Below are 23,112 nucleotides of genomic sequence, written 5' to 3' on the forward strand. Positions count from 1 at the left end.
GGGAGATATTTAAAGTACAAAAGATTTTTAAAAAGCAAGTGTTCACTGTCAAATAAATGGTAAGTTTTGTAAAAAGAGAAAGCAGGCACTGGAAATCAATGCCATTATGAATATATTTTACAAGCGTAAGACTGCAGGAATGTGTAATTTATTTGCCTGTTAATGTGAAAAATCTTACCGTATGTAGTTTATATATACAGAAATATATACAATATATGCTCGCTGATATCTGCTGCAAGTGAATTTTCACTGATTTTTATTTGGTTATTAATCTTTCTGTGTCCTTTCCCATCAGATGTGTTTAGTTCCTCTGGCCATGGTACAGCTGTAGGTCCAAAACCAAAAAGGTTCTGTTATTCACAGTTCCTTTTATCACCATGCTGAAGCAGGTAGGCAAATTGAAAAAGATGTAGTATCAATTTAATTTCAGTTTGTGTGTCATTGATCACAGCTGTGTTCACTTCGTCTGGATTCTTAACATAACCTTAGTAGAGTTTTTGAATGTTAAGTAAAGGAAAACTCATCTTATTGATATAGAAATAATGTAAAAGTTGAGAGGTGATACAGGTTTACATTTCAAGACATTTAGTTGATATTGCACAGGGGTTATTAAATATAAAGGTCTGCTCGAACTATTGCTCGCATATAGTTATGTAACTGTTGCTTCCTTTATCGCAGTGCAGCATCTGTATCGGTAGCCAAATTGTAGAATTTCTTACAACTTTTCAAAGATCTGAAATTTATGTTGTTTTACAAAATATGTATGTTAATTAAAACAAAATTAAAAAAGAATTCCCAATCTGCGTCACGGTCAAGGTACAGTGGGCATGGCCTTATTGCGACGAGCCTTGCGTATATCCGGACATGCGCAGTGCAGGCCCTCATACAGTCCTTTTCATGCTTAGCGTTGAACGACTAGCATCAAACGAGGTAAGAGCTGTGCGTTTTCACTGAAAAAACACAATGAATGTACTCTCCTGACACGCTTTGGTTCGCGAATCAATCATATATATTATCAATAATCACACGGGAGAGTTTATATTGAACAATGAAGGCATATTTCGTATGTTTTTAAGCGACTTTACGAAACGTGTGGCCCATGTGGCTAGCTAAGCTAGCATTAGCGTTTGCTACAGTGCGAGAGAGACACGTCCGGGCATCTCCCGGCTCTTTGCTGAAGTAGCACCAGTAGTCTACAGTTTACACTACTTGCGAGTTATTATTAATAGTCTACAGTTTACAGTACTTGTGAGTTATTATTAATATAATACATAAGTTTAATAATCCAAGATATATATATATATATAAAGTGGCGGGTTTGGTCGCGTATTTAAATATTTTCAACTTCACAAACGGATTTCCACAACAGATTTTCACGTCAGACATTTTAGTTTCTCTTAGCAAATAAACAGGTGAACAAACTGTTAAAGAGCGATCAGTTACCAGCATGAGCAGATATTTTAAGTATTTGTGAAAGAAATTAAGTGGAGGGTCTGGGCGTCCTCCCAGAGGAAATTCAGAGCTCCTAACGTTTAATGATTACATTTTAATGCCCTAATTTGTGATTTTTTTTTTTGCGTAATTTTGGGGTAAATGTCTTTTATGTTGAGAAACACACAAAATTCAGGTGACAGTTGAAAATAAGACGGACATTTTAAAGACCCTGTGAAGTTTGACGATACATTAGGTGGTTGTATTAGTTCACCCTTACTTTAAATTCTCAGCTTTTTTCATATTTGCATATTCAGCAAAAATGTAAACAACATCATTGGGATGGTTTTCTTTGATAAATCAAATCTAAATTTCTAGTGTTGTGATAGATAAGGTTTAATTGAGACAATTGTACACAAAGTACCTGAGCTGTTTCTCAATCACAGGATTGATCCACACCCTGGTCAGGTGATGTTTTAAAGGACAGTGATCAGACAGTGACACTCCTTTGACTTGTGATGATAAAGTTCCATTTTGTAATTCAGCTCTATTCAAATGACGCAGATGATAAAAGACAAGAACAGGCTGGTTGCTGGCGTGACAGTTAATTTCTAGTATAGTGTGTACTTGGTTGTTTAATGACATCCATGCTTCTGTAGAGATACTGCGCATTGAAACAACAAATACCTATTTCCCTGTGTTAAGGAATGGATAAAATTTAATAAAATATTACATGTTATGTTCACGTTAAGTAATAATATTTCAAGTGAAATCTGTCAATGGTGTCCAGGAAAACGATACCAGCACCTTGAAGGAAACTGACCGAACTTAAATGAATTCATTTAAAATGTTGCAAGTTAGCCTCAAACCTAAGTCTGTGTGTGTCTTCCTGCAGCATCATGATGCAGCTCTTCGTGCGTGGTCAGAACACTCACACCCTTGAGGTGACCGGAGATGAAACCGTCGGCCAGATCAAGGTAAAGTGTTTACAAGTTTGAGAAAATGTCTGACCTTTGAACTTACTGTAGATATCTTCATAAAACACTGTTGTGTGACCTTCTAATGTCATACAGTATATACATATAATGTGCAAAGGATTAAGAAATGTGTTGTCGTTGGTGTCTTTAGGCTGCTCTACAGGATCTGGAAGGTATCCAGTTCCAGGATGCGTTGCTGGTGTTTGCTGGATGCCCACTGGAAGATGAGGCCTCTCTGGCATCTTGTGGCGTCTCGGAGCACAGCACCCTTGAGGTAGCTGGCAGGCTGCTGGGAGGTCAGTGCACGGACGCAGCACGGTTTTGCATACATTTGCAAGAAAGAAATGTTAACTCTTCTGCAAGCTCATTGAAAAGGCATTTACTTTTGGGTCAACAGTGATACCTGTCAATAGTAGTAAAAGAAACTGATGACAGATATTTGGAACAGAAGCATTTGCAGTTAAAAAAAAAACCCTAAATGTACAAATTTAGAATAACCTCAAGAAGAATAAACTAGAATAAACTTCAACACAGAAATGGATTCTTACAAATGTTTTTTTGTAACCCTTTGTTGCAAAACATGGGTCAAAAGTGACCAAAAGCCAATGGAAAATGGGAACCTCCTGACCCACCCTGAGCATCAAAGAGTTAAAAAGTAACTTGGCAGTTGTCTTTCTGTGTTGCTGTATTTTTCTTGTGATGCATAACCAGTGAGATAATATTGTAGCAGGACCATTACCAGGTCAGTCATTTACTCCAGATAGAACTGGTTGCTTTTTGAATTCACGATATTTAATCAGGAAACAGCTTAAAAAGAAGCATTACAGAACCAACGTTGTCGAACGTTGAATCAAATAATCAGTCGACTACCTATTACTATCCCTACTAACAGCTAAAATATTATTTGGTGACTTTACCTTGAAAAATTTCAAGCCAGTGTTTTTTTGTCTCAACTCATTTATTTTATCTGGGTACATGCAGTTGGCTTCCAAGAAGTGCTCTGATGTCCTAAATGTCTGTTTTCCTTCCACCAGGTAAAGTCCACGGCTCTCTGGCTCGTGCCGGAAAAGTGAGAGGACAGACTCCCAAAGTAAGAGTTCTACCTCTTCTGACAGTCCAGTATAAAACAAACTCCTCTACATTTACTTACTCCAGGAATGCATGTATTTATCATTTAGTAATTGGCCTGTGTAAGTAGTAAAACTAAATGAAAATTGAGTGTTTTCTCAGAAGTTAAAATGCTCTGTTGGTCATTTTCTTCAGGTTGACAAGCAGGAGAAAAAGAAGAAGAAGACCGGCCGTGCCAAGCGTCGCATTCAGTACAACAGGCGCTTCGTGAACGTTGTTCCCACCTTCGGAAAGAAGAAGGGACCCAACGCCAACTCCTAAGTTTTTAAAGGAGTCACAGCAGCAGCACATCAGCTTTTACCAGGTTAAATGTTATCCTGTACAGAATAAAAGAAGTTTGGCTTGGTCTACATGAGTGACGTGTGGATGTTTATCAAACCTGCAGCTGCTCGTCATGGATTCATTCACACACACACGGATGGAGTTGGTAGAGTTAAATATAAAACAAAAACCAGGAAGTCAGGTTGGAATTCCTTTGTCGGAACTGAGAGACTCAAACGGGTTTATTCGTCATTTACAGCATACATGCAGAAGAACAGAACAAAAAGCGGATCACGTTTCGTGGTCTCTCATATGTACATTATTGACAAGCCATTCCTTTTTGGCCAGAATTGAAAATGCGGTAATGACTGGAAATTACTTGTTACTCCAACCTGTTTAAATGTGATAGAACAGAAACGGAACGCCCCGGAAACGGCTCCAAACAAGAGCCGCTTCGATCTTTGCAGCAAGGCCTTTAAAAGTGAGTGCATTCTTGAAATGTAGTGCATGCTGGGAAGTTATTTAATCCACAGCCACCAGCTCTACCTCAAAAATCAGCTTCGCGTTGGGTGGAATTCTGAAGGAGGTGGTGTTAAGGAAGAATCTCAGCTTGCGTGATATAAAAATTACAGCACAGGAAAAAGGAAGTGGACTGACGGCTACAACTAAACACATTTTCAATTAATTTATCATTTGTTTGCTATAAAATATATCAGAAAATAATGAAAAATGTCACAATAATGCTCTAAAATGTTAAAAGTTGGAATAAGACTGGAAATATTTACATATAAGGAGCTAGAATTAGAATTTAGACAGTTTCTTTAAGAGTTTACCCAAACCAATTATCAAAATTGTTCAATTAATCAAAACCTTTGAACTGCTTAGAATATACAGTGGTGGAAAAACGGTTTCAGACACCCTTAAAATTTGATGCAATCTCAAATATTTGTGGAAAAATATTTGTTTCAAAAGGTGTGGCTGAATTAGAGACACAAATACAAACAATATTTTTTGTTTACAAGAAAAAAATCAAACTAAATTCTACCAAAATGACCCAATACCCAAAATGTCTTATTTTTATGGACCCAATCTATTTTAACTTTTTAATTACTTTTTTCTTTAGAATTTATTTGGTATTATGGCTGTGATAGTAGTAGAAGAAACTGCACTTGAGGAGTGCAGCTAAGAATGATTCTTAAAGCAATATACATATGGGGTGTCAGATTTTTTTCCCCACCACTGTATATATTTACAAATCATGCATGTGAAGCACAAAGTACCAGAGAAAAGGATACTTGGAGTCGGGGAGACCCTTCTTTCCGTAGGCCCACTCTGGTTCAATCTCCAGTCGAGCTGTTTCACCTTTGCTCATCGTTAGAAGACCTTCATCCCACTGTGATAACGACATGATGCAAAGAAGCGTCACAATGTGCAACAAATGACAAATGTTTGGATGCAAACAGCAAAAAAAAAAAAAAAAACACATTTAAATGACTCACTCCTCTGATGACTCTGCCCATGCCGACTTTGAAGCTCAGCGGTTTGGCCTGCTTTTTCTTCCTTGCTGCTGTAGAGAGAAAGGAATGATGATATTTGTAATGTTCATTCCAAATAGTCAAATAATGAGCTTGCCACACCTTAGAAACCACTTGTTTCAGTGCATGGCGCTAAAGACGTGATACCTGTGGGAATATTGGTGTCAAACACGGTTCCATCCTCCAGGGTTCCGGTGTACCAGCAGCTCACAGTGTCGCCTTTCTTTGGGAAGTTTGTCTTGTCGCCTTTCTTCAACACTGATTTGGTGAATTTAGGAGGACCCTGAGACGAGCAGTGAACTGTAGTGAGATGTAACTAAGTCCCCATACACTATATCGCCAAACGTATGCGCTCACCCATCCAAATAATCAGAATCAGGTGTTCCAATCACTTCCATGGCCACAGATGTATAAAATCAACCTGGCATGCAGACTGCTTTACAAACATTTGTGAAAGGTTGGGTCGCTCTCAGGAGCTCAGTGAATTCCAGTGTGGAACTGTGATAGGATGCCACCTGTGCAGCAAATCCAGTCGTGACATTTCCTCGCTCCCAAATATTCCACAGTCAACTGTCAGCTGTATTATAAGAAAGTGGAAGTGTGTGGGAACGACAGCAACTCAGCCATGAACTGGTCGGCCACGTAAACTGATGGAGTCAGTGGATGCTGAGGCGCATAGTGCCAACATATTGAACCCTATGGATTAGGAATGGGATGTCACTTACATTCATATGCGAGTCAATGCAGGTGAGCGAATACTTTTGGCAATATAGTGTACTCAGGTATTGTACATTTGACATATTTGAGTATTTTCTTGACACTTTCTACCTCTAGTCCACTACTATTACTCTCAGAGGGAAACCGTTTGCTTTTCACTTAACGATATTTATCTGGCAGCTTCAGTTACTTTACAAATTACGACTTTTGCAAACACAAAATGGTGCATGTGTGTTTAAATTTGTGCATCACTCAAAATAACAGGTATAATGGATGATACTATAAAAGTCACAGGAGACACTTTCTACTTTAAAAAGTTGACATATTTTCATGATCATGTATACTGTTAAGCAACATTTTCAACACATGACTGACTTTTACTGCCTCTACTTTAGTAAAGGATGCTCATTGTGACTCCACCACTGGCGATGAAAAAGCGGTTTATAGAATGTGTCCATAGAAGTGATAAAGTAGAACAAAAACATGCATGTTTAACGTTCTAGTACCTCATCCACAACTTCTGTCTTCACTTCTTTGGGCTTTTCTTCTAATTTCACAGCTTTCACCTCCTCGGTCACTTCTTCAACAGGATCTGTGCCTTTAAATCTCTGCAACACACAAACACAGACAAACAACATGCCTTTTTGTTCAGAATAATTAATTCTTACTAAATGAACTTAATCAAGACATCTGATGTAACTGCAATATATACTGCACAAAAACGATCATACTGCCAGTTCTCTCCAATATTGTGCAGCTCTAATTGATTTTTGCTTAAATCTACACATCACTCCAGACAGACTGTACTAATTCACGACAGAAAAGCAAACTTTTAAGATCCCTTTTACAAAATGCACATCTACATTAAAGGTCAGACAGGTTTACATCCCTGCTGTTTGATCATTCAGTGTCACCAGGATAAGCATTAAGTCTCTTTATGATCACTTACTTTGCTCTGAAACAGCTGATTATAGGCGATGACGAGCTGCTCTTTCTTTGCCGTTTTGGCGACATTTTTTATGTTTCCCAGCAGCTTGTGTTCATTCAGGAACTACGGGAGAAAATGCAGAAAAGAGGAGAAAGCTAGCAGACTTTAGCTTGCTTACCCATCACCTCAGGCTCAAATCAGAGAGAAATCATTACACGGACAGCATCTACAGGAAAGGACAGAGTCATCCATACTTCCTGAGGAGACTGGGGTCCTTTAACATCTGCAAGAAACTAATGTTGATGTTTTACAATTTAAAAAAAAATCTATCTATCTATCAGTAATTAGAGCTGTTTCTACTCAAAACCAGATGAACTAATGAGGCTCTGTGGCTTAAACCTGTGTTGTAGAGGTTTTCCCATGTACTGTTGTACATTCTGCTTTGCTACAAACAAAACATCCTCCTAATGTGGCTCCTTTAGCTAACCATGCAGCATGCTGCAGCTCTGAATGACAATTCACACCGTAAAATAGAAATATTCGAGCTGAAACCAGGGGGAGACTGTGGCGATAACCGTACCGAGTGAGCTGCATTGTCCTGGATGAACTTTATGAGATCCTTTTTGGGCAAATCATCACTTTTGAGCTGCTCGTCGCTCCACTCCCGTGTTGGTTCAGCCGCCATTTTGAGAGGCGAACTGGTGAACTTTGACCTCAGCGGATGTAAAAACTGCAAAGGCGGATGTTTGAATACGAAACCTCTGACTTAATTTTTTTAGCTCTCAGATTATTTGAAATTGTTTTTATTTCTAGCTATAAAACAACAACCAAGCAAACAATAAATATTATTTAAAAAAATAGGCGAAATACACACATTAAAATGCAATTCTACACGGGACACAATGAATGCTGAATTAAACAACAAAACAAAAATTATAAGATATCGGCAAATTATAGAACACAAATCGGTTCAAGTGAGCCTTAGTGCGTAAATTTAAGGAACAGTGAATAGAACTATCCGAGATGTGAGTCTTGCCACCCAGTGGACAAATGTAAGTATTCAAAAGTACTGTAACAACAAAATGAAGAAAGTCCTCTACAGTTTACATTCCTGCAAGAAAAATCCTACTCAAGTAAATTTGATCTGATTTTTGAAAGTTGAACATTTCACCATAAATTTTGTTAATTTTGAAGTTGCATTTTCCTCTTAATTGATACCCCTTTCTCGATCCCTAAACAATCTATGTATATTATTTGGCAAAACGTTGTTTTTAACTTTGCACATGATTTTTGATGATTTAGTAAAAATATTGCAGTAAAAATCTGACTGATATATAATTCGATCGTTAATAGTGAAGCATCAGTGTGTCATCAACAGACTGCTGCAGCAGGTGGAACTAGATTACACTACTTTATACCCAGTTTTATATATGGAGAAAGCAGATAAATCAAGATGAAAAACAAGATGTGTGAACTGTCAGTTTTTCTCTTATCTTTGATTTTTGTGGAAATTTTGGATCATTTATTAAAATATGATTTTAAAAAGCTGTTAGATAAATGCAGTTGTGTAGAAAATATAATATTTCTCTCAGAATTGTGGTGGTATGAAAGCAGAAAGTAACAAAATGTAAATATCTAAGTAAAATAAGTTATACTTAACTACTGTGCATGAGTAAATATGCTTTTTGCTTTTCAAAGCTGGTCAGTAGAACAAATAAAAGGAAGCATGCTGGGCTTCCTTTTTTTCTTCTGCTGAAAGTACAAATCTATCTTTACATTTATTTATAGATCACTGTTGCATGAAAATTTTTGTTATTTCAGTACCCCATTAAATACTGCACTTCCTGTTATTCTCTGTGTGTGCCAGGATATGCAACAAAGCAAATATACTTCTATTTCCAGCTCTGCCCACAACAAACTAAATCCCTCATTTGATTCTCCTCCAGACAGCTCAGTGCCTTTAACAGCCATCTATACTGTACGCAGATCAGTTATGCAAAGCACATTTTTCTTTTATTTGTCTATAGAGGAACAGCTGCACCACATCTTATTTTCAGTCCACACTCACTTTGCTACCCTGCAGGTGTATTAGCACCATCTTGTGGAGCTGAATTATTCTGCATATTCCTCCTCAGTGTTTCTGGAGCATTATTTCCACTTATGTTGCATTATCCTAGCTGACTTAGGACAGGTCACCAGTCTATCGCAGGGATCCACATAGAGACAAATAAGCACACTCACATTCACACCTAGGGGCAATTTTGAATTATCAGTTGTACTCGGCATGTTTTTGGACTATGGGAGGAAGTTGGAGAACCTGGAGAAAACCCACACATGCACAAAAAGAACATGCTAACTCCATGCAGAAAGATGCCAGGATCTTCTAGCATAGAAGACAATCAATGCTCAGTTCTATACGCAGGAATCCATCAGGGTAACTACTACAAACTAACTGCTATCCAGTGAAGTACAGCAAGAATTGAAGTAATGTGATCACTTCTACTGGATCAAGTTCAAAGTCGAGCAATTGAATTAACTGAAACCTGTGAATGTTTATTTTACTGATACCAGACGAAACTGTGTTACAGTTATCAAGTCTGCAGACGATGAAGATGATGAATAAATTACTGAGTCTGAAAACGAAAGAAAAGATCAGACCTTAGAGATCAGCCTGAGCATTTGAATGACTAATTTTTAAAAAATCTCGAACTGACTTGACAGGACCGAACCAACATTTCACACACACATGTTTTACAGTACGTAGCAGAAGTGCGCACAACCCCGTACAATATCACACAAATGCTGAATGATTCAAACTTGTATCACTTCTTAATAATTGTATTATTTTTACAGTGACAGGTAAAGGATTTTCTTTTATAAACAAACAAATACTTTAGAAAAACTTCATTAAAAATTCAGGCCCAGTTTTTTTTTTCTGGTGGTCTCTGGAGGATGGTGTCCCAGGTATGCGAGAGGATGTAAGTTAATGGTGCAGCCCACGAGGTCCCAGGTGTCCTCTCGCATACCTGGGACACCATCCTCCAGAGACCACCGGACGGCGGGAGGCGTGGTCGGTTTGACAGATTCTAACAGATCTGTCAAACCGACCACGTGATAAAAAGGACACGTCAGCAAACGTCAGATGACGCTCTGAAGAAGACAGCAGACCCTGTCGAAACATGTCAGCAAGGTAACCAACCTTTTCTGAATTGTCGGTTTAAATAAGTAACACTTTCGTAGTGTGAAGGACTGTTAAAAACAACATCTAAGGATTCTGCACAGGAAATGTGCATGAATTAATGTTGATCAGTGAATGTTGGGAGGACATTCTTCTGTCAAATGAGACCAAGATACATTTGTTTGGCTTGGATGGGATCCAGGATGTTTAGTGTGATAGCTCAGTGACGAACACCCTCGAATTTAGTATGAGAGATCAGTGGTTCAGTCAGAGAGCATTGTCCAGTGAGGACCTTTAGGCAAGGTCCTTAGTTATAAATCTTTGGATAAAAGCGTCTGCTAAATGATACTGTAAATTATAAGACTGTCACAGTGAATGCATAGTTCTGACAGCGATGCACAGAGATGGGACTGTGATGATACGGTGCTACATGAGGGCAAAAAATGACTGTTGGTGGATATACCAAGCTATTGTCTAACATTATGACTCCCAGTCTACAGAAACTTGAAAAAGAGGAATATTCCAGCGTGATAAACATCCAAAGCACAACATCGCACAAAAGTTTCTAAAGAAGAAAAAAAGTGAAAACTTCAACCTGACCAAGCATGTTGCTCGACTTGAATTCATTAAAACATCTTTGGGGTATTTTGTAGTGAAAAACAGAGCAACACAAACCCTCCAGCAAAGAAAAAATAGTCTCAGAAGAATGCAACAATATCTTTGCAGAAAAATGTGCATCAAAAGTAAAGGCAGACGCATGAGGTAGTGAAAAAAAAAGATTTAAATTTCAGTAATGTAACATGAACTGATTTTTGCTGCACTGAGTTCCTACTATGAGGCCTGTATCTTGAATATAGTACATCAAAACTGTTACTTTATTTTACTGTTGAATTTAGATGTTAAGGAAACATGTAAGCTTATGGTGTGAAATGCTGAATCATTTCACATTTAAGTGATATTGCACAGGGATGGACATAATTCTGCTGCATGCCGCAAATAAACGAGACAAAATCTTTAATATCCATTTACAGTGCTGAAGGTGGATTCAGCTGCTGTAATTAAGTTTGTTGTAACAAAACAAGTTAAAAATGCTTGTTTTGTTAAAGTTGCCTTAAATAGTCTGGATACACAATCCCTCTGCCTACAGTATACCAGCCAGATTATGTAAAGTTATTGCAAGACTCTTGGGTGTTGTGTCAGTTTTCGATCTCATCTTTGTTGCATCATCCCGTCTTTCTGTTTGCACCCTGCTGTTAGACTAGAAGTCTGCAACGCTGAGCGAGCCGCCTTTAAAAGGCCGGAGTAAATACGTCCCATAACTGTCCTTGCTTGCTTGCTTTCTTTCTTTTTTTATCAATAACCTTGAACGACTGTGAGATGATGATGATTTGCCGCCACTGTACCTCGCTGGAGAACAGGGTCATGCAGAGTTTTTACCCTGGTTAGTTACTAGGCAACAAGAGTGACACTGGGCGAGAAGCTCACAAGGAAGAGGAGGGGGATAATTATCTCTTTAGAGGAAATCTCCCAGGTCTCATTTCTACTCCTTTTGTTGCCCAAGAGGGAAAAAATAGTTACAACAGTACGAACTGCGGAGGTGAGATGGCATCAGAATGATTTCACACACGCAAAAAAATAACATTGATATTGTGATGTTTCCTGCGTGGGGACATTTTGCACATATAATATACTTTCATTTATGTACCTCCAGCCTTCTGTGCATATTTGCATTTTGGAGTGATGTCCTCAGAGTGGATAAGCTACAGGAAGTTTCAGGAGAAAAGAAAAAGGCGATTTGGGTTCATGTCTGGCCGCTGAATCGCTTGGCGATGAAGTATTTCTCGAGAATGCAAAGCCGAGCAGCTTAAATGAGCTCACATATCAGGCAAGGGAAGAATCTAATTTGATGCAGCTCCTGAGAGCTCTTCACGTCTACAGGTTAGACAAACAAGTGATACACATTCTCTAAGATGTGCCTCTCAGCACGGAGACAACAAACAATATAATCCTCAAGTAATATTTGCAACACTCTGTCCTCGGTTACACTCAGTTTGAAAACAGGTACTTTCAGACTCAGGATGTTGAGGAGGCTTCATTTTAGCATCCTCTGGCGAACTCTCAGATAAATAAAATACATAGCAAGGAAAATAAATTAAGTAAGGTACAATTCATATAGATAAAGTAAAGAAAAAATACAAGTGAACGATCAACTGAAAATCTATCTGTCCATCCATTTATTTGTGTCTTCAGATGCATGAAGACATGGAAATCAAGAGCGTCTGTAACCCTTAGACAGTGTAAAGGACAGTTCATAACTTCAGCTTCTGTGCATGGTGCCCAAAAACAAAGCCTTGCTTGCTGTGTGACACAAAACTGCCAGATGAAACTTTGCTACAGAGCACGTAAAGAACCCAGATTTCACCAAGATAAATTTGTGAATCTGACCAGGACTACCACATTGAATGCATCGTCCTGACAGTGAAGCGCGTAGGTGGGAGTATGATGATATGGAGCTGGGGAGATGGCATTTATAGATGCACCATGAATGTCTGTGAATATACCAAAAATACTGGCAGACAAGAAGTACAAAATTACACAGGGGTTTATAAACTGTCTTTATAAAGATGAAAGAAGTGAAAAATATGGACTGACCAAGTATGCTGCCTGACTTTATCTATCTATCTATCTATCTATCTATCTATCTATCTATCTATCTATCTATCTATCTATCTATCTATCTATCTATCTATCTATCTATCTATCTATCTATCTAGATATCAGTTGGTTGCAGTATCAGCTGGGAGCCTCTAGGGGTCACTATGTTCCCACTGTAGATGTGGTTGAAGTCCGTTTGGTTGCACATTTCCAAAGGTTGGTACTTTCACTGTTTGAGGTTTTACAAGCAGTCCTGACAGGAGGGAAAACGGCCGTGATTTATCCCAAAGAGGAGCGCAACAATAACTTGGACAGAACGCTATCCTCCACCAAAGCTGAAACCCCAGCTTGCAATTTTAAATCAATTGATCTGGATTTTAATGGATTCTTGCTTCAGTCTGGCTCCACCTCTTCACCAAGTTTCATGATATTCTGGTAGTTTTTGTGTAATCTTGACTGAACAGCACTGAAAACGTACCTTTTCCTCTGTGGAGGAATAAACATAAGGCGTGAATAAATGAGAAGGGGCACAGCGGGGGCTAAACATTGCAGCAGAGTCAATGATGTCTGGATGGATGGTGTTTCTTGTGTGTGTGGAGGTTTTGTTTTAACATGTGCAAAAAGGAAATGGAGTCATTCTGCATGTGGCTTCATTAATTTGTTGGACTTCTGCAGAGAGATAGAAGTCAGGGAGGTCAGATGGGCAGTAATTGATATTATCAATAATGCAATAACTTAGCAAACCATCTTCAGAGTAAAGAAATAAAACTGAGAAATTACTTTCCCCTTTAATTTGCAGTCAGAAGTAGACTGAAGCCTGGTTTTACAGTTAAGAGAAGGCATGCACTGCGCCCTTAGTTGAAATGTAAATGATAGATAAGTCTTCATTTAATTGTCATTGGGAACTCATGCTAAGTGAACTGCATGGTTAGTCCAACCATCATGCAAAATGGCATAAAGCATTGAGCAGAATGGCATAAATCTGAAGTGTTGCTGCACCTGGAGGCCTCTAGCAGCACAGCTTTAGTCTACTTGAGCTTTCTTATTGTCCAGATATCACTGGATAGACATCAAAATTGGTTGGGGAGTCGACACCTTCCACGGCTGCAACATGGAAGCAGATTCTGGAGCAAACAGTAATGGTACCAGCAGGAAAGTTCTTCTTAAAAGGCCAGTTTATACTTTAATGTCTGCATATCCGCATGGGTCTGCAGTTGTACACTTTACGTACATTTTGTCATCCATCCAAGCTTGCAAGGGTCCGAGCAAATCCCTCTGCAGATGTCTGTAGATTCATGACTGTGTGGACTATACAAATACAAACCACACCAAAAACACACGATTGTTTTGAGCAGAGGCCATGCAAGGAGATTTACAGTTATACAGACTTTTGTAATTCATCTTTAAAGAGTGCAAGGACCAGCAAATAGCATTAAACTAATGAATAGCGCTATGCACATCAACAAAAATCATCAAACAGCTTGATCTGTGATTAGCTACTGTACTCTGCTGCAAAGCTCTCACAGCCAGGTGCTCAGAAACATCCACAGGAGCTCCATTTGTTTTTCTCTGAGCGGCAATGTGATGCAATAGCTCATCAAACTTATGCCAGCACTGAAATTCCGCTAAATGGTGACATTTTATTGTTTTTTTTTTCATTTGTTGCACTAATGTACTATATTGCCCATCTTTGGTTTTCTTATTTTACCAAAACCAACAAACAGAAGCTTCTCTTCCTGCTGTGTGCTTCTTCTTACTGATGCATATGTCTAAAAATGCATCCAAAGACGGACTGATGCATACTCTGAAACTGCAGTACGAATAGGTTTGTATGCGTAACTGTCTTCCATATTTAGAAACCATGAACTGGCCCTTATAAAGACTCAAGGAAAAGTTAGCTTAGCCCCCTCAAGTTTAACATCTGCTACCACCAGCTCAATCTCCTCCATTACTTTGCCCAAAACTTTAATAAGTGCCAGGTGACTTCGGTGAAAAAAACAGTGCAGATATGTCCATACGGTGGGAGTGAAGTGTGCAGTCTGTACTTCATGGTTTAAAAACAGAGAATGGCAAGAATATTCCTGCAAAAATGATGTAATGTTTTGCCAGACTTGTGGAAGTTTTAAGTCAAATTGCAAACACAAATGTTAAATTTTTAAGACATTCATTTGCTGTCGCTATGGATTCGCATTGCATTGTGTGTATTTGCAAATTATTACTGTCCATAAAAATCTGTAGACATATTGAAACTGGGTGGAAATTGGCTTTAAATGTGTGATTATCTCTTTTAGGGATCGACTAATTTCAGATGCATCCAGTCATTTTGTTCTGAAAAGGACCTTGAAGATATCATACACCCCTGCGTGTGTCAAACAGTCAATGTGCCGTTCCTTTCCACATTTTTCCACATTTCCACTCCCTGCTCTGACTCACACCGGTGGCATTAAAGGCTTTCATAATGGAAATCATCCCTCGATGGCCTTGGTCCACTGTGGATAATGTGTTTTCTGCTCGGAGCCTAATAAGCTCCCTCTAAGCCATATGGCAAGCCGAGTTCACCTGCCTTTACCGGGGATGTGAGAAGATGTCTTTAGGCTTCACATAGAAAATGATTCAAATGCTGCTGCAGAGGAGGGTAGAGCTTCTCCAGGGCCTGTCAGAGTGGAAGGTGTGTAAGGTCAGCAGGAAAAAAAACTCCACCAACATCTGGCGGCAAGAAACTTGGAACGTTTGCCTGTTTTTTTTTAAGTGTGTCTCTGGGGAGGAAAGTGGAGAGTTGGGTTAAAGTGTGCTGCAGCATCAGGCAGGCTGGTCAATAGGCAGCGTGGAATTTCTCACAATCATGCTCGTGGTATCATCATGCAGCTCGGAGCTCTCCATCCAACTAGCTGCTCCACGCTTTGGAAAATTTCCAATCCAGAGCTTAGCCCGTAGATCTGTAGTCTCAGTACTAGCCCACGCCTGCCCTGTCAGATCTAATCTCTTGGCTGCATGCCGTGAAATGGGGCTTATTAAGAGTTTAACTGAGATCAGCCCAACCCTGATCTGAGGCGTGCAGAGGAAAAGGGAAATCGCTCACCTGAAAAAAAAATCCCAAAACCACAAGAACTGGGTGGCATAGGGAGGTTCATATCAGCCACCGGGGGCTTTGCTGTACATCGCTACACGCTCTCCCCCTTCTGTCTCCGAGATGCATCATCTGTTAGCCGCTAATTAGAAATCAAAGAGAAGAGATGGATTTGAAGTTTCAGTTGGAACTGGTCCCAGTATGAGATCTCACCGGGCTTAAAAGGACAGATTTCTGAGCCACATGCTCCCAAAACTCTTGTCTCCTCACATTACTCTCATGCTGTCTGTTTGCAGTTTAACAATGGGATTCAGGACTGCGTGACTGCGTCCTCAGTGCAAATTATTCAATTAAAGCATTGCATTATAACTTAATCCACAGCTTTGCCTCAGATAACCACAGACCAGAATGTACTTGTTCTGACATCTGAAAAAATACTGTTCAAATTATGACTGGAGCAAGTTACTTAAGAAAATGTAGCAATACTACAGTGTAAAAATGATCCGTAGTAAGAAAAGTAGTCCAGTTTGCTGAACTGAAATGAATTAATATATATGATTCTGGAAGATGCCATTCTTTATAACGAGCATTTATACTTGTGGGACTTAAAGTACAGAAATAATAGCACCAAAATGTATTTCAAGATAAGATTAGATAAGAAAAATATCTTCTATCCTCTTTAAAAAAAACCTGGATCCAGACTATAAGCTGCATCACTGCCAAAATCTAATCAGTTGGTCCTTGTGTCATTTCTGACCTTCCCTGAAAAGTTCATCCAAATCGGTTAGTCTGTTTTTGAGTAACGTTGTGCACAGAAAGACAGACAGACAGACAGACGGACAAACATATGTCGATTGTCACATAACTCTGCCGTGTTCATTGGGGGAGTAAAAAAAACATAAAAATGTATCTCAAATTTAAAGTACCAGTTTAAAAAACAGCATGAATCCTCCATGAACAACCATGAACAACCATGAAAAACCATGAAAAACCATGAAAAATCCTCAAATCTATAAATATACGAATTCATTTTAAAAGATTAGCCTCTGCTTTCTACTACATCACTGGTTTGTGCAATACAGGTTTCAAGTTTTCACATTGTTCTGGTCTAAGCTGTCTTTTAGATGAGGACTGACGTCTGAACAACCTGTGATGATAAAGTCACTGAACAACTTAGGTTACATGTTATGAGACGTTTTGCTTCTCTTTCAGTTGTTTCAGGTTTCTTTGTTGTCATTTTGCATCTGTGGAAGTTTTGTGTCTCTTTGTGTGTTTATTTGTTGTAGTGTTGTGTTTCTTTGTGTTCATTTTACATCTCTGATTGCTATGTTGCATCATTATTTCACCTTTCATTGTAAATGTTTTGTGTCTTTGTATTAATTTTCTGTCTACTTGTGCTGGTCTGAAATCACTCTGTAGTCATGTTACATCTGTGGTCATTTCATAGTAGTCTCTAGTAGTAGTAGTCTGTGTACCTTTATTTTAGTTTTATCATTTAGTTCTTTGTTTGCAGTGTTTTTATTGTTGCTTTGTTTGCTTCTATTTATGGATGTTTGTCTCTCCATAGCAGTCTTCTGTCACCTCGAAGTTGTCATTAATCTTTTTCTTGTTATTTTGTGACTTTTTATAGCTGCTTTGTGTCTCATTGTAGATTTTTTTTGCGTCTCTTTCTGATCATTTTGCCTGTTGTAGTTGTTGTTCTGTGTCTGATTGTAGTTGTTTTGCAACTCTTTGTAATAATTTAGTCTCTCATTGTCGTTGTTTTGTTTTGTGTCTAATTGTAGTGTAGTGTGTTTGGCTCTTATTGTAATCATTTTGTGTTTGATTGTAGTTGTTTTGCATCTCTTTGAAGTTGTTTTGTGTCTCATTGTAGATGTTTAGCCTGTCGCAGATGTTTTGTGTCTGTCCTTAGTAATTTCTTCTCTCATTGTTATTATTTATGTCTCTTTGAAGTTGGTTTGTGTCTATTTTTGTAATTTTGCTTGCAATTGTAGTCATGCTGTGTCTGATTTCAATTGCTTTGTATTTCATTGTAGTTGTTTTGTGTCTCTTTTTTTGGAATTTTGGAAACTGTGATATTCTAGTGGCATTGTTGATGACATACTAAACTGACATTTTTTCAGCATTTTGGATGACATACTAAACAATGATATTTTTGTGACATTTTGGACAACATAATAAACTATGCCATTTTTTAAATTTTTTTTGGGACATTATATGAAACTGACCTTTTTTAAAAAGTTATTTTTTAGGCCCTTTTGTTGGTTTTATTCAATCGATAGGTAAAGAGAAAGACAGGGAAGACCTGCAGTAAAGGTTTAGGAGCTGGAATTGAACCTACACCTCTGATAAGTTTCATTTACAAGCTACCCACTAAACCCATTAAGCCACCTGGACACCTCTCTCCCAACTGCTTTAGTGACATTTTGGACATTATACTAAACTATGGCATTTTTTCAACGACATACTAAACGATGACATTTTTTCAAAGCTGTTTTTTAGGCCCTGGTAGTGGTTTTATGCAACTGATAAGTTAAATAAGAAAGCAGGGAAGACCTGCAGTAAGGGGCCATGAGCTGGAATTGAACCTGCATTTCTGATGCAGTCCTGTTTATGAGCTGCCCTCTCAACCAAATGAGCTACCTGAGCACCTTTCTCCTACTTGTTGGATGACATACTAAACTAGGTTGTTAGACTGACAATTTAACTATGACGTTTTTTCAACATTTTGGACGACATACTAAACTATGATGTTTTTGTCATATTTTGGACGACACACTAAACTATGATGTTTTTGTCATATTTTGGACGACATACTAAACTATGACGTTTTTGTCATATTTTGGACGACATACTAAACTATGATGTTTTTGTCATATTTTGGACGACATACTAAACTATGATGTTTTTGTCATATTTTGGACGACATACTAAACTATGATGTTTTTGTCACATTTTGGACGACACACTAAACTATGACGTTTTTGTCATATTTTGGACGACATACTAAACTATGACGTTTTTGTCATATTTTGGACGACACACTAAACTATGATGTTTTTGTCATATTTTGGACGACACACTAAACTATGATGTTTTTGTCATATTTTGGACGACACACTAAACTATGACGTTTTTGTCATATTTTGGACGACATACTAAACTATGACGTTTTTGTCATATTTTGGACGACATACTAAACTATGATGTTTTTGTCACATTTTGGACGACACACTAAACTATGACGTTTTTGTCATATTTTGGACGACATACTAAACTATGATGTTTTTGTCATATTTTGGCACTGCATGTGTTGGTTCAGCTGTAGTTATTTTCAAAGTCTTTTCAGAGTCTCTCTGGAACACCGGCTGCCAGCCATTCCACCTAATGGCTAAGGAGTAGATGGCCTGCACTGCAGTCTTGTTCTCCCCGCCTCCTGACGTCCTGATTGGGCCACCCTCCAGCTCCTCTCCAACACTATCCAACCGGATTCAGCCAGCACCACGCCTGCAGACTATATATATATCTGCCATCATGTCCTTAGTCGTGGCAGCTAGTATCTGTGACCAGTCCGCCCTGGTGCCTCTGTGAATGTTCTATTGTTTGTGTGAGATGTCTTCGGTCTGCAAGTACGTGCGGTTGGGTTGGTGGGTAACGCAGACATTTCGGTCTGTAGACACTCTGGGTGAATGCTACAGACACTGTGGGCTTAGTGAAGAAGCCATTTGGTGTTTGGAGTCTTTGTGAACTGTGTAACCAGTGAGTATGAGGCACCAGTTTTGATTAGTTTGTTTTTGCACTTTTGTATTAGTTTTTGTTACTTGTGGTGGGTGTTGTTTCTGCATTTAAGTTTGACTAGGGAGTTTCGTTGCTTTGTTTTGGGTTTAGATAGTTTGGGAACTCTGTGAGCCTTCGTTTTGTTATATTCTGTACTTTGATTTAGCAACATTCACCAGTGTTGTGTTTATTGTTGTCATGTTTACGCTCCATTTATCACTAATCAATAAATCATTTCACCTAAACGAATAACATTCTGGTTTTCTTTGTTGCGTCCACCCAATCCCTAGATGTTGGATCATAACGACAGACTAAACTATGACGTTTTTGTCATATTTTGGACGACATACTAAACTATGATGTTTTACGTTTCACATTTTGGATGACACACTAAACTATGATGTTTTACGTTTCACATTTTGGACGACATACTAAATTATGACGTTATTTTCATATTTTGGATGACAAACCAAACTATGACCTTTTTTCATATTTTGGACGACATACTAAACTATGACTTTGTTTCATATTTTGGACGACAGACTCAACTTTGACATTTTTTTCATATTTTGGACGTTGATATTAATCTATGATGTTTTAATGACATTTTGGACGACATACTAAACTATGATTTTTTAAAAATATTTTAGACGACATACTAAACTATGATTTTTTTTCATATTTTGGACGACATACTGAACTATGACGTTTTTTTTCATCTTTTGGACGACATACTAAACTATGACGTTTTTTTTCATCTTTTGGACGACATACTAAACTATGACATTTTTTTTTAAAATTTTGGACGACATGCTAAACTATGATGTTTTTTAAAAATATTTTGGATGAAATACTATCTATGATGTTTTTTTCTCATATTTTGAACAACATACTAAACTATGACGTTTTTTTCATATTTTGGACGACATACTAAATTATGACGTTTTTTTCATATTTTTGACGACATACTAAATTATGACGTTTTTTTCATATTTTGGATGACATACCAAACTATGACCTTTTTTTCATATTTTGGACGGCATATTAAACTATGACTTTGTTTCATATTTTGGACGACAGACTCAACTTTGACATTTTTTTCATATTTTGGACGTTGATATTAATCTATGATGTTTTAATGACATTTTGGACGACATACTAAACTATGATTTTTTAAATATTTTAGACGACATACTAAACTATGATTTTTTTTTCATATTTTGGATGACATACTAAACTATGATGTTTTGATCATATTTTGGACGACATACTAAACTCTGACGTTTTTTTTCATCTTTTGGACGACATACTAAACTATGACGTTTTTTTTCATCTTTTGGACGACATGCTAAACTATGACATTTTTTTTTTCATATTTTGGACGACATGCTAAACTATGACGTTTTTTAAAAATATTTTGGATGAAATACTATCGATGATGGTTTTTTCTCATATTTTGAACAACATACTAAACTATGACGTTTTTTTCATATTTTGGACGACATACTAAATTATGACTTTTTTTCATATTTTGGACGACATACCAAACTATGACCTTTTTTTCATATTTTGGACGACATATTAAACTATGACTTTGTTTCATATTTTGGACGACAGACTCAACTTTGACATTTTTTTCATATTTTGGACGTTGATATTAATCTATGATGTTTTAATGACATTTTGGACGACATACTAAACTATGATTTTTTAAAAATATTTTAGACGACATACTAAACTATGATTTTTTAAAAATATTTTAGACGACATACTAAACTATGACATTTTGATCATATTTTGGACGACATACTAAACTATGACTTTATTTCATATTTTGGACGACATACTAAACTATGATGTTTTTGTCACATTTTGGACGACATACTAAACTATGACGTTTTATTTATATTTTGGATGACATACTAAACTATGATTTTTTTTTCATATTTTGGACGACATACTGAACTATGACGTTTTTTTCATATTTTGGATGACATACTAAACTATGACGTTTTGATCATATTTTGGACGACATACTAAACTATGATGTTTTGATCATATTTTGGACGACATACTAAACTATGACGTTTTTTTCATATTTTGGATGACACACTAAACTATGACGTTTTTTCTTTCATCTTTTGGACGACATACTAAACTATGACGTTTTTTTTTCATATTTTGGACGACATACTAAACTATGACGTTTTTTTTCATCTTTTGGACGACATACTAAACTATGACGTTTTTTTTCATCTTTTGGACGACATACTAAACTATGACGTTTTTTTTCATATTTTGGACGACATACTAAACTATGACGTTTTATTTATATTTTGGACGACATACTAAATTATGACGTTTTTTTCATATTTTGGACGACATACTAAATTATGACGTTTTTTTCATATTTTGGACGACATACTAAACTATGACTTTGTTTCATATTTTGGACGACATATTAAACTATGACTTTGCTTCATATTTTGGACGACAGACTCAACTTTGACATTTTTTTCATATTTTGGACGTTGATATTAATCTATGATGTTTTAATGACATTTTGGACGACATACTAAACTATGATTTTTTTAAAATATTTTAGACGACATACTAAACTATGATTTTTTTTTCATATTTTGGACGACATACTAAACTATGATGTTTTGATCATATTTTGGACGACATACTAAACTGTGATGTTTTTTTCATCTTTTGGACGACATACTAAACTATGACGTTTTTTTCATCTTTTGGACAACATACTAAACTATGACATTTTTTTTTCATATTTTGGACGACATGCTAAACTATGACGTTTTTTAAAAATATTTTGGATGAAATACTATCTATGATGTTTTTTTCTCATATTTTGAACAACATACTAAACTATGACGTTTTTTTCATATTTTGGACGACATACTAAATTATGACGTTTTTTCATATTTTTGACGACATACTAAATTATGACGTTTTTTTCATATTTTGGATGACATACCAAACTATGACCTTTTTTTCATATTTTGGACGACATATTAAACTATGACTTTGTTTCATATTTTGGACGACAGACTCAACTTTGACATTTTTTTCCTATTTCGGACGTTGATATTAATCTATGATGTTTTAATGACATTTTGGACGACATACTAAACTATGATTTTTTAAAAATATTTTAGACGACATACTAAGCTATGATTTTTTAAAAAGATTTTAGACGACATACTAAACTATGACATTTTGATCATATTTTGGACGACATACTAAACTATGACTTTATTTCATATTTTGGACGACATACTAAACTATGATGTTTTTGTCACATTTTGGACGACATACTAAACTATGACGTTTTATTTATATTTTGGATGACATACTAAACTATGATGTTTTGATCATATTTTGGACGACATACTAAACTATGACGTTTTTTTCATATTTTGGATGACACACTAAAC

At 37.0% G+C, this 23,112-nt stretch overlaps 2 protein-coding genes across 2 annotated transcripts; one reads left to right on the forward strand and one right to left on the reverse strand.

The window, feature by feature from the left end:
- The first annotated feature begins 839 nt into the window (after nt 1-839).
- Nucleotides 840-3,884, forward strand: faua (FAU ubiquitin like and ribosomal protein S30 fusion a). The gene is made up of 5 exons (XM_022212585.2): nt 840-930; nt 2,327-2,408; nt 2,560-2,704; nt 3,443-3,498; nt 3,672-3,884. The coding sequence occupies exons 2-5, from the start codon at nt 2,331-2,333 to the stop codon at nt 3,795-3,797; spliced, it is 405 nt and encodes a 134-aa protein (XP_022068277.1). The 5' UTR covers nt 840-930; nt 2,327-2,330; the 3' UTR covers nt 3,798-3,884.
- Nucleotides 3,885-3,995: 111 nt separating this feature from the next.
- Nucleotides 3,996-7,701, reverse strand: fkbp3 (FKBP prolyl isomerase 3). Its single transcript, XM_022212582.2, has 7 exons — nt 7,558-7,701; nt 6,999-7,100; nt 6,556-6,657; nt 5,480-5,615; nt 5,297-5,364; nt 5,093-5,190; nt 3,996-4,374 (listed from the first exon to the last, which is right to left on the reverse strand). Exons 1-7 carry the CDS (start codon nt 7,660-7,662, stop codon nt 4,320-4,322), a joined length of 666 nt encoding a protein of 221 aa, XP_022068274.1. The 5' UTR covers nt 7,663-7,701; the 3' UTR covers nt 3,996-4,319.
- Between the last annotated feature and the right edge of the window lie 15,411 nt (nt 7,702-23,112).

Source organism: Acanthochromis polyacanthus, chromosome 16 (assembly GCF_021347895.1).
Source record: "Acanthochromis polyacanthus isolate Apoly-LR-REF ecotype Palm Island chromosome 16, KAUST_Apoly_ChrSc, whole genome shotgun sequence".
Lineage (NCBI taxonomy): Eukaryota > Metazoa > Chordata > Actinopteri > Pomacentridae > Acanthochromis > Acanthochromis polyacanthus.

Coding starts and splice junctions, on each gene's coding strand:
- faua (XM_022212585.2), top strand. CDS start 2,331: ATGATGCAGCTCTTCGTGCGTGGTCAGAACACTCACACCCTTGAGGTG. Junction 2,409..2,559: donor AAACCGTCGGCCAGATCAAG/GTAAAGTGTTTA, acceptor TGGTGTCTTTAG/GCTGCTCTACAGGATCTGGA. Junction 3,499..3,671: donor TGAGAGGACAGACTCCCAAA/GTAAGAGTTCTA, acceptor CATTTTCTTCAG/GTTGACAAGCAGGAGAAAAA.
- fkbp3 (XM_022212582.2), bottom strand. CDS start 7,662: ATGGCGGCTGAACCAACACGGGAGTGGAGCGACGAGCAGCTCAAAAGT. Junction 7,101..7,557: donor AGGACAATGCAGCTCACTCG/GTACGGTTATCG, acceptor TTTCTCCCGTAG/TTCCTGAATGAACACAAGCT. Junction 4,375..5,092: donor AAGGGTCTCCCCGACTCCAA/GTATCCTTTTCT, acceptor CACCTCCTTCAG/AATTCCACCCAACGCGAAGC.